This window comes from Blennius ocellaris (genome assembly GCF_963422515.1).
Source record: "Blennius ocellaris genome assembly, chromosome: 13".
Taxonomy (NCBI): domain Eukaryota; kingdom Metazoa; phylum Chordata; class Actinopteri; order Blenniiformes; family Blenniidae; genus Blennius; species Blennius ocellaris.
The window spans coordinates 25,030,069-25,040,767 of NC_137662.1; the positions used below are offsets into that span (position 1 = coordinate 25,030,069).

Consider the following 10,699-nt stretch of genomic DNA (forward strand, 5'->3'; position numbering starts at 1 on the left):
GGAGGAGCGGGGAGCGGGACGAGGAGGAGAGGAGGAAGAAGGAGGAGGGTGGCGGCGGCGCTGGCGGCGGCGAAGGACAAGGTGAGCGTTGAGCAAAATGATCAGAATGATCAAACGAAGCACAGAAAGGAACGTTGGCGAGACTCGTGTCCAAATTCTACCGTTCACTTCTGGAGAACACTAAGAACTCAGCAGAACTTGGAAAATAATAAACGTTTTGGGTTCTAAGATACCGTTGGAGGTCAATATACTGCACCTGTGTTGAGTTTGTAGACTGTAAAGATAAATACCTGCTGAAAACGTAAACAGTGGCTTGTAGAGAAACTGTAACAAGGAAGTGGAACCAAGCTGATCCGGAACCACGGAACCACGGAACCACGGGCCCAGACTGTTGAGCAGATCCACTTAAAGCAGTGGTTCCCAATTATTTTCTGTCATGCCCCCCCTAGAGGACAAAACATTTTTTCAGGCCCCCCCCCCCCGAATTGTACATTGAGAACCTGATAATATGTATTTATTGATCTGTATAAACTGTATGAGTAATCGCCTGATTATCAACATAACTTAATCAAATGAGCTGGAGGCCATTTTTTTAATCGTTCAAGCATGAATAAAGACACGAATACTGAAAGTCCCGCCTGCCTCACGCCCCCCCCCCTGACACCCCACCACGCCCCCCCCCCCCCCCCCCCAGGGGGGCTCGCCCCACCATTGAGAAGCAATGAGTTAATGGAACATTTGACTCATGCTGAGATGACGAAGATCCCAGTTTGAGGAGAAATGTGAGAAATGGACAATATGTAAGAACAGCGACGGTGTAAATTCAACTTGAGTGAGAAGAGACGTGTTGACAAAGACATTGTGTCCCCGTGAGGTTTGAAATCTTTTCCCCTGCAATTTAATTTAATTATATATTTATTTATTTGTATTTTTTTTATTGTATTTGCTTTGATATGTTTGTTCTTGTATTTTACAATTGTTCAAGAATAAATAAAAAGAAAGTTCAAAATGAAAAAGAAACCCCCCCCCCCCACTGATGGACCTGTCCTCTGACGTCCCCCCTGCAGTGGACGCCGCTCGGCTTCACGGTCCGGGACCCGGACTCGATGGACGACATCAGCAAGGAGCGATTTGAAGGCACCGTCCTCAGAGCCATTTCTAGGAACCCCCGCAGGCTGATCAAGAAGGAGCCCAAGGAGGAGGAGGAGGAGCAGCCGAAGGAGGAGCTAAAGGAGGAGGAGGAGGAGCCAGGAGAACCTGGGGACGGACCGACGCTCCTCAGAAAGGTGAGCGTCTCCGCAGGTCGCGTCCCCCGATCCGGGACGGACCAATAAAATCGACGGTTTCCAGGTGAAGGAGGAGAAAATGGACGGAGGAGGAGGAGGAGACCCGGAGGTCAAGACGGAGCCCGAGGAGGTGAAGGTGAAGGAGGCGCCGGCGGTGGGGGGCGGAGCCAGAGTCCAGGTGGAGGCGGGTCGACTGGTGATGACCGTCGACGGACAGCAGAAGCTGCTGGACTTCAGCCTGAGGGACCTGCTGAGCACGGCCACCATGTTGGACGGGGACAAGGTGAGGACCCCCCCCCCCCCCGACCCCAGTCCGTCTTCTGTCCGCAGAACATCTGAACCCCCCCCCTCTGTGCTCCCGCTCTTATTTTGAAGGTGCGCTTCAACATCGCCACCCACCGGGACTCCAGGCAGGAGCGCGCCACCTTCGTGGAGATCCTGCCCGACTCCTTCGAGGAGTCCATCGAGCAGCGCCGGCAGGTCAGTCCGTCCGGCCCCGGCGTGACCTCTGACCCCTGACCCCGGGGGCGAGTGGCTCTGACCCTCCTGTCGTCCCCGCTCAGGGCATCGTGATTGAGTTCTCCACGGACTCGGGACTCATCAAGTGCTCCCAGAACCCTCAGCTGTTCTTCCACATGTCCGAGGTCATTGAGAAGAAGAAGCTGGAGCTCAACGAGAAGGTGGAGTTCAGTGTGATCCCAGTAAGTCCTGTAAGGCAGTGTTTTACAATGTGTCGTGTGGAGTGTCGTCCTGTTAGGAAGTTCTGGTTGCGTGTGTTCATGTCAAAGTAAAAGCCTCTGGTGTTCAGCTGGTAGAATAGACTCAGAGCAATTCTTCCGCGGCGCTCGCCACAGTATTTATACACGATTACTCCGCACGCTAATGTTTTCTTCGAGAAAATGTGAAATTGGATCATTTCCCAACGGCACACCTGACTAGATCTCGCGGAAACACCACAGTGTGGTTGAGAAACCCTGCTGTAAGGCACACGCCTGTACCTGCAGCACACTGGTCTACCAGGTGGGTCTTGGGTTCTCAGCTCTGTTGCTTCTTGTCTCCCAGCATGAGACGGCGGAGGGCGGGCACCAGGCCATCCGGATCAAACGCTTCGCTGAGAGCGTCTTCCTGTCCGTCAGGAAGCTGGGAGGACTGGGAGTCTCCAAAGGGAAGGTGAGGCGGGTTCAGACGCGGGTCTCTTTTGTCCCCTGGCTGGACAAGGGTCCTAGTTTCTAACTGCTGGTGTGTCTCCTTCCTCAGATGACCATCAAGCTGGCCAAGCCTTCAGAGCACGCTCCGTGAGTTCAGAGTTCCCCTGATGTGTAGAAACGGACAGTTCGATTTTGACTCCTCCCCTTTGGTCTGTTTGGAACTGATGGAACGTCTTGTGACTTGGCAGGAAATCAAAGCCGGAGCAGGACAAGCTGAAGGCCGTGGTGAAGAACCTCCGGGCGCAGGACAGCAAGAGCAGCAAGAGGGACTACGGTTCCTCCCGGCGGCACTACAAAGTCCACAGCCGGAGCAGGAGCAGGAGTCCAGCCCGGGATCAGTTTGGACGCGTCGTCAAGAGGAGGAGCGCCGAGCGCGACCGCAGGAGCCGCCGCAGCCGAGACCGGACGCGCCGGCGCACCAGGAGCCGCTCCAAGAGCCGCAGCAGCAACTCGGGTGGGAGTCGCAGCAGGAGTCCCAGCAGGAGCAAGGACAAGGACAAGGACAAGGACAGGGCGGAGAAGAGGAAGGTCAGAGTCAGCAGGGAGCGCGAAGAAGGCTCCAAGAGGAGGAGGGAGCCCAGCCCCCCCCGCCGGCAGGGGGCCGTGGTGGACGACGAGCTGGCGAGGAAGAAGCGAGAGCTGGAGGAGCTGAACGAGATCATCGCGTACAAGAAGGCCCTGGTGGACCCTCGAGGACCGGACCCTCGAGGACCGGACCCCGGACAGAGGACCTGCATAGATTACGACCACGGAAGGATCGCGGTCCCGCTCACGGAGTACAAACCGGTCCGGCCCATCCTGAAGAAGAGACCCGAAGGATACGAGTTGCCCCGCCGGCCCGCGTATGACGATCCTTACTACAGCCGGCCGTACAGTCCCTACGAGGACCGGCGTTACGCCGATCACTACGGCGATGCGTACTCCAGCCGGCCCTACCCCGATCAGCCTTATGGCAACCATCCGTACGACGACCAGCCTTTTGAAGGTGGTCCGTACGGCAACGCCCCGGGGCCGCCGTACACTGACCGCTACGATGTTTACGATGAACCTTACGAGGATCGGTACTATGACCCGGCGTATGTTGACCGACCCTATGACCCACATGGCCCAGCCAAAGCGAGTCGGTCTCCAGAACCTCGTGGTCCTCCTCCATCTGTGTCCAACCAGGGTCCAACCTCTTCCTTCGCCCAGGCACCTTTCAGACCTTCGTCTCCCATAGAGCCTCCTCCTCCAAACCCCTCTCCCAAACCAGAGTTCACCGTATCCCACCTCTCACCCCCCGCGGAGAAACCCCCCCTGGACCGCTTCCTGGACATGCTCAACAAGAAGAACCTGGCTGTGAGTACCCCGGAACCAGCCTGTGTGGACGACGGCCTCCTGCCTCACGAGCGGGCCCTCCGGGACGGGAAGGGCTTCTCTCAGATCGTGGGCTTCACTCAAGAACTGCCCAGTGTGTCCCGGGACGTGGAGAGGAGGCTGCCGAGTCCGAAGCCGTCGTCGGCGGAGAACGCAATCGAGGAACCGAACGCAGAACCGTACACCAAGATCCAAAGCCTGCTCCGTACGATCGGGCTGAAGCTGAGTACCGGCGACGTGTCCAAGCTGGCCAGCAGGGCGCAGGAGAAACTGTACGGCCTGAAGTCGTCCTCCTCAGAACGAGAGGTGGCGTCCTCTCCAAAAGATGACCCGCGAGCCGGCAGAACCGGTTCCGTCGACGGGGATCGCATCCATTCTCCCTCCCCGGCCAGATCCTCCAGCCTGGAGCCGCTCGGCAAACCCAAAGCTGCCGCCGCCGCCTCGGAATACGAGGGATTCCTGGACCAGCAGGAGCTCGAGGCCCTGAAGAGGGTGCAGCAGCTTCGCAGCCGAACTAAGTCCATGGGGAGTTCTCCACCCAGCACCCCTCCCACCGCCGGGCCTCCGCCCGCTCACTACCAGCACCTGCCACCGACGCTCAGCTGGCCCCCGGCTCTCGGTGCCGACGCCTCCTGTCCTCAGCCCTCCGTCTCCACCACCCAGGGTGTGACGGGTCCTCCTGCAAGCCCCCCACCCCAGAAGAGACTGGGACCTCCTCCCGGTCCCCCACCTGGTCCGCCTCCCCAGCGTCGTCTCGGACCTCCTCCTTTTGCTCCCCCAGCCGCTCATTCGGTCTTGCCCTTCATTGGCAGTTCTTCTCCGTCGCCCACCGGCTCCGGTCCTCTGCAGCACCTCCAGACGTCCGCGCCGGCGCCACCGGCACCGGTGACCTCCGGTCCGGCCAACTGTGGCTCGGCCATCTCCACGACGGTGGCCCGGTGTCTGAAGGTCATAGAGACGGTCAAGTCTCTGGCGGCGCAGCCGTCGGGCAAACCTTCTAAATCGGTCCAGTTCAGTCTGCCGATGGAGAGCTCGCCGTCCCCGAGTCCTCTGACCTCCGAGACGGACGACGATGTGAAGGCCAAGCAGAAGGAGAAGGTACGACCGCCTCCTCTGCTCCTTCCAAGGGCGCTGTAAGGCGTCCCGTTGCCATTTTTGGCTGTTTTGGTTTGAGGGTTCGTCTTCACGTTGGCGGTCGTGTCCTTTGTGTCGCAGCTGGACCGGTACAACCAGAGGATTCTGGATAAAAGGGAGCAGCATTTCAAAGAGATGCTCTCCCGGAAGAAACGAGGCGAGAAGATCACGGACGGCGTGCTCACCGGCGCAGGTATCGGCCATTTCAGTCTTTCAAATTCCACTAACTGTCTTTCAGTTCCAGGGTTTCGCGAAGGTTTTTCCTTCCTTCCTGACCGGCGTCACAGTTTTCCTTTCTCATTCACCTCAGCGGGGACGTTGAGCCGAGTTAACGTCTGTTTCTTCTTCACGTTAGACGTCCAGGCATTAAGATGCGAAGCCCAGAGCTTCTGCGCGGTGGCGTGAAGGAGGTTGTCTTCCGGTTTGTCTTTTACTCCTGTCGCTTCGTCCCGAGTGCACGTTTGTCCCGCTATAGCTTAACGCTACAACTCGCAGACTTTTACGGCCTCCTCCGCAGTGTGGAAGTGATTCTGCGGCATTTACAAGTTCAGTAGTCTCCCGACCACCGGTTCCACTCGGCGATCAAGAACAGAAGCCGGCTGAAGTCTCGTCTCCACACAGTAACGTCTTTCCTTTTTTCACCGTACTTCTTATCTGATATCTAGTGTCTGGTTTAGAAGCCGAGTCCAGAAAGCTTTGAGACGAGGGGGGGGGGGGGGGTTGGGGGGCGGGGGGGGGGGGGGGGGGGGGTTGGGGGTGTCAAACTGGCTAGAGGTTTACAGAACAAGGTTGTCTCCCGCCAGACGTCCACGTGTCCTCACAACGTCCGCGGCTGTTACGGTAGCTAGCTCTCACTGCTACGTCGCTCGTCTACTGGATGGCCGCCGTGTTCTGCTCCGAGCCTTTACAGTAGCGGTGCGACACCCAGTGGTCACGTAGAAAACTGCATTGAGAAGAAAAAAGAGCTATTAATGTTATTTGTCGGTCTATAAATGTGAGGAAGTTCGTCTTACAGTCGCCATGTTTGACACCCATGATATATGTAAGACGATTAAAGGTCGATTGGTAATATTGGAGTTTTACTGATGAAATCCTGCTTGGTATCAAAGGTTTGTTCACTTTAAAAAACAAAAACAAAAACACAAAGTTCTTGAGTTTATTTAGTGCGGCTCGGTTACACTCTGCGGTCACTGGACCAGTGAGCGACCAGCTCAGAATCACCTGGTACCTTGTACCTTGTTCCGTCTCATCTGGGCCCCAAGACTCGCTGGTCTCTTTGCTTTTGGTGCCAAAAACAAAACGTTACACTTCGTGCAAATGCTCTTATTGAATGCACTTTTAAATATTCAGCTGAATTTTTCCTCTTTTACTTACATTCCGACTTCAATCGTAAGAAAATACAAAATCAAAACCCCTGTGAGATTAAGTGAAAGTCAACCGACGGACGAACGCCGGGTCCGGTTCAGGAGCTAGCCGAACTCACGCCGCTGACCGCGGAGTGTCAACGCCGTACGCTGTTTGCAGCTAGCCCCGCTGATCGGGTGTGACGTTTTCAGAAAAATTTATTGTGATGTTCCGAACGGACGTTGAAGAAGAACGTCCGCTCAGGCTCCATGCCGTTTTGCCTCCCGACGTGCGATGGAATCCACACACACACACACACACACACACACACACACACACACAATGGGAGGAGGTCCTGATCAGGACTTAGACCACCTGGTTGGGTCAGGATGAATTCTGGAGTCCAGGACTTTCCTCCGCTTTCACTTTAAATGTTTTAATTCTCCAGACGTTTGAGTCACGCTGCTCAGGGTAAGTCACGTCTCTTCAGTTTCCCCCCCCCCCCCCTCCGGAACCTTCCGCGATATCCAGCTGTTTTTAGCCACGCCTCCTTGGTTCTCCGGCCCCTTGCTAGCCAGTCCAAAACCCCAGCTACGGTTACCAAGACGATTCGGGGTCCACGTTTCCTCCGTCTGGTTAAGATTAGGTGGGAACGTCAGGAAAACATGGCGTCTCGGCTGGAAGCTTCAGGTCGTCCTGCGTTTCCTGGACACGGGACCACTTCCTGTTTTTCAGTCTTTCCACACGGCTAGTCTCGTGTGACCGGTTAGCATATTAGCATGAATGTGTTTTTAACACGAGAACTACAATAGGGATTCTTGTAGCTAGCGTGACAGATTTACCGCCGCTAACATGAAAGCTAATCTGTGATTTGTTCTTTGAAGAGTTGCCCGGGGGACGTCACGGTTGCACCGTCAGCGATTTGTTTTATATAACTGCTTTATTCAAGAGTCTTTATTTAAACTTGCTTGCAGCCATTTTGCTAACGTTAGCGGGCACAATGCTTACCTTCAGTTGTAATACCAGCTAGCAGTTCTACACGTGGTGCAGTAGTTTGAGTTTACATTTCATCGCTGTAATATCAAATGATTATGAACATTAGCTGTGATTGCGATAATTAGGTAGTTTAAATGTGTGTTTGTGTCTCAGCGCTCAACTAGCCAGTTATGCTAACGTGTGTGGATATGATGCTTTTCTTTTTTTTTTCTTTTTAAGATTTGAAATGTTGGCTGTATGTTTTTCTTTCTTGTGATGCAGCGGCTTCCCCGAGCGGTTTGTATGAATGAGCCTAAAGAGTTTGAACGTTCACGAGTCCCGCGCCGCACCAAGAGGCTAACGTAGAGACGTCCTCTCATGTGCTTTGAATCTTTTTCACTTTTGTTTGTCTCCTTGTTGGACTTCAAAGCAAAAAACCTGTTGCATGTTTTCATTCCCGCGGACTTCGACCTCCGTCGTCGGACGGAGGTCCGGTTCAGCAGAGCTCCAGCGTGGAGTCCCTCAGGGAACAGAACACGTGTGTGGGGTTCAGTGGTTAGCGTGAGGGTTTCCTCCCACAGTCCAAAGAAAAACCTCGTTTCCCTCTTGATGTCGGACCTCAAACCTCAAACCTCAAACCTCTTGACGTCTGGTTTGGTTCCAATTCACCTGAAGCGTCAAAGATCAGATCGCCTTCACCCACGTTCGGCATCGGTTAACCTGACGGCAGCGCAGTGAGACGGCTTTCTCTTCCCTGAACCAAGCGCCGAGCTCCACAAGAGGCGAACACAGGGAACAAATAGTTTTTGCTTTAGATCGGGAATAAACTTCGGTTTTATCAGTTTAGTGTTTCTTCTTCTCTTGCCACGTTTCGATGAACCTTTAGCCGCATTCGTTAGCCCGTTAGCTCGGCACTCGAAGCGCTCGTGTAGCTGACCCGTTTGATCGGAAAATGGTGAGACGCTTTAACGTGAAAGTTAATGTGAGCTGAAGGTAGGTGTTCATTTTTAACTCCCAACATTCTGAAGTTTCTTTTGCTGTAAGAAGTTTTTGAATTCTTGTTTTGTCCTCGGTAGGTTTGATGTTCAATCCATCAGAAATCAAAAATGCTTTAGGAGTCTTCGTGCAGTTTATCATTTTAGCCACTTGAATGGTGTCTGACGTAGCGAGCTAGCTAACTTTAGCCACATGTTCAACCAATACAAGAAGCTTTAGTTCAGCTCTGCGTTACAGACGAAGAAAAGGCTTCTGATAAAATTGTGATTTTTTTTGAGGCTGTGATGTAAAGTTCACATTCCAGAAAGATCTGCTGGTTTCCAGCTCGGACTTCCTGTCCGCACTTTGTCTCGTATTCACTAGTGATGATTGACGCTGGTTCTGTGGTCCGACTCGGCAGGTCCTTTGTGGAACCAGCCCGAGGTTGTTCAGACCGTCCGAGGTTCCCCACCACGACTCACAGACCCCTTTTCTGTCCACATTCGCAGGGAAGTCCGCCAGCAGCGAGCCCAAGAACATTTGGATCTGTGGCCACTCGCTGGTGTACTGGGCCGAGTCCCGGGCCAAGTCTCCGGAGGTAGGTATGCAGCTGGGCATGGATCCCAGCCGGGTGACCATCTGGTGGAAGGGGACTCAGGGCATGACGTGGTCCCAGCTGCTGCCCCAGCTCCACCAGCTGAAGGTCACCTGGCCCAACCCGGACGTCCTCATCGTGCACCTGGGCGGCAACGACCTGAGCACCGACAGCCCCACCGACCTGCTGGCCTCCGTCAAGAAGGACCTGACCTCCATGCGCAGCATCCTCCCCCAGTGTGTCCTCGTCTGGTCCAACATCCTCCCCCGGAGGGTGTGGCGCCACTCGACCGACAACCACGAGGTGGACCTGGTCCGCACCACGGTCAACCGCCGCATCCAGAACATCATCTCGGAGCTGGGCGGCACCTCGCTGGCCCACGACAACATCCGCTGTGGCGCCAACGCGGGTCTGTACCGCGCCGACGGCGTGCACCTGTCGCCCAAAGGACTCGACCTGTTCAACCTCAACCTGCAGGACTTCCTGGAGAAGTGGGACCTGGAGGCCAGCGCCTCCCCCGAGGGGAGCTGAGGCCGGCGCCTCCACCCGCCCCGTCCCGCCCCCCCCAACCCCCACCGAACCACACTTCTGGCCTCCGTGTGCTTTTCTTTGTAGTTTCAGCTCCCGACCGGACGTTAGACAGTCCTAAGAAACAAACCATGAAAACGTTTCCTGTGATTCCCTTTGAAGAAGGTAAAAGTCCTCGTCAGTCATTTCTGTAGAAAAGTTTCTGCTTTGTGCTTCTGATCAATAAAAAGTTCTTTAGTCTCGTTCTTCCGCCTGGTGTGAATCAATGGTTGGTGTTGGAGCTCGGTAAGGAAGCAGCTGAAGGAGAATCAGGAAGGAAAGAGTTCATGTGGAACGACAACACGTCTTCAAACATTATTTCAACTGTGATATTTTAATACTGTTTCCATATTTTCCATAGTTCTGATCTGTTGAAACATTCCAGAAATGAATCAAGCTGAATTTGTAAAGGCCAGTGAAGAACCTGTCGGTTCTCTTGTTCCTCCACAGAACCATCTGCTCCTCTTCCTGTTGGTGTTTTTTTTTTTTTTTTTTTTTTTTACTTTCTCTTGGCGGTGTTGACTCCTGCTATGACTCAGCACCTTTGTCCCAGATGAGATGTTTATCAGGAGCAGCGTCAGAGGAACTGATGCTACAGAATTACTGACGTTATTCCCTGAGAAAATGAAGAATTAAAACACATCCAGCAGCTAAAAGCCAGAACGTTCCTGACTTGTTAATGCCGACTTAATTAAATTAAATCAATCTGCTATATAAACGCTCCCGGACCGGCGAGAGTGTTGTTCATTACTGAGTCTTTGCAGAAGGAACGCAGCAGTTGGGGGGGGTTGAAGAGACCTGAAGTGTTCGTGGCGATAAAGTTGACCATCAGGAGGAAGATCTGCAGGTGAGAAACAGAGAATTAGAACATGAATTTTATGTTTCCTGCGTCTTGTTTTCACGATCTGGATCAAATGTCTTGAAAAATAAAAACAAATACAAATAACTGTGGTGTGGTAGAACATTTATTATCCCTGTCCAATCTCTGCTGTGGGCTGTACAGCAGGGGGCGGCTGCTTTTCCCCGGCCGTCCAGCAGGGGGAGCAGTTGTTCCCCGGCCGTCCAGCAGGGGGAGCAGTTGTTCCCCGGCCGTCCAGCAGGGGGAGCAGTTGTTCCCTGGCCGTCCAGCAGGGGGAGCAGTTGTTCCCTGGCCGTCCAGCAGGGGGAGCAGTTGTTCCCTGGCCGTCCAGCAGGGGGAGCAGTTGTTCCCTGGCCGTCCAGCAGGGGGAGCAGTTGTTCCGGTTGCTCGCTGCAGAGTC

The 10,699-nt window shown here is 54.2% G+C and overlaps 1 protein-coding gene across 1 annotated transcript in view; it reads left to right on the forward strand.

Moving 5' to 3' along the window:
* Window positions 1-9,895, forward strand: part of LOC308138658 (uncharacterized protein) — a gene marked incomplete at its 5' end in the record, with an annotated part of 16,653 nt that extends 6,758 nt beyond the window's left edge. The window contains 10 exons of the mRNA XM_080507872.1: window positions 5-81; window positions 1,068-1,286; window positions 1,351-1,569; window positions 1,662-1,766; window positions 1,850-1,987; window positions 2,349-2,456; window positions 2,544-2,581; window positions 2,683-4,948; window positions 5,066-5,177; window positions 8,788-9,895. Coding sequence (XP_080363998.1) covers window positions 5-81; window positions 1,068-1,286; window positions 1,351-1,569; window positions 1,662-1,766; window positions 1,850-1,987; window positions 2,349-2,456; window positions 2,544-2,581; window positions 2,683-4,948; window positions 5,066-5,177; window positions 8,788-9,404 — 3,899 coding nt within the window. The 3' untranslated portion in view covers window positions 9,405-9,895. The remainder of the gene's footprint in view (window positions 1-4; window positions 82-1,067; window positions 1,287-1,350; window positions 1,570-1,661; window positions 1,767-1,849; window positions 1,988-2,348; window positions 2,457-2,543; window positions 2,582-2,682; window positions 4,949-5,065; window positions 5,178-8,787) is intronic.
* Between the last annotated feature and the right edge of the window lie 804 nt (window positions 9,896-10,699).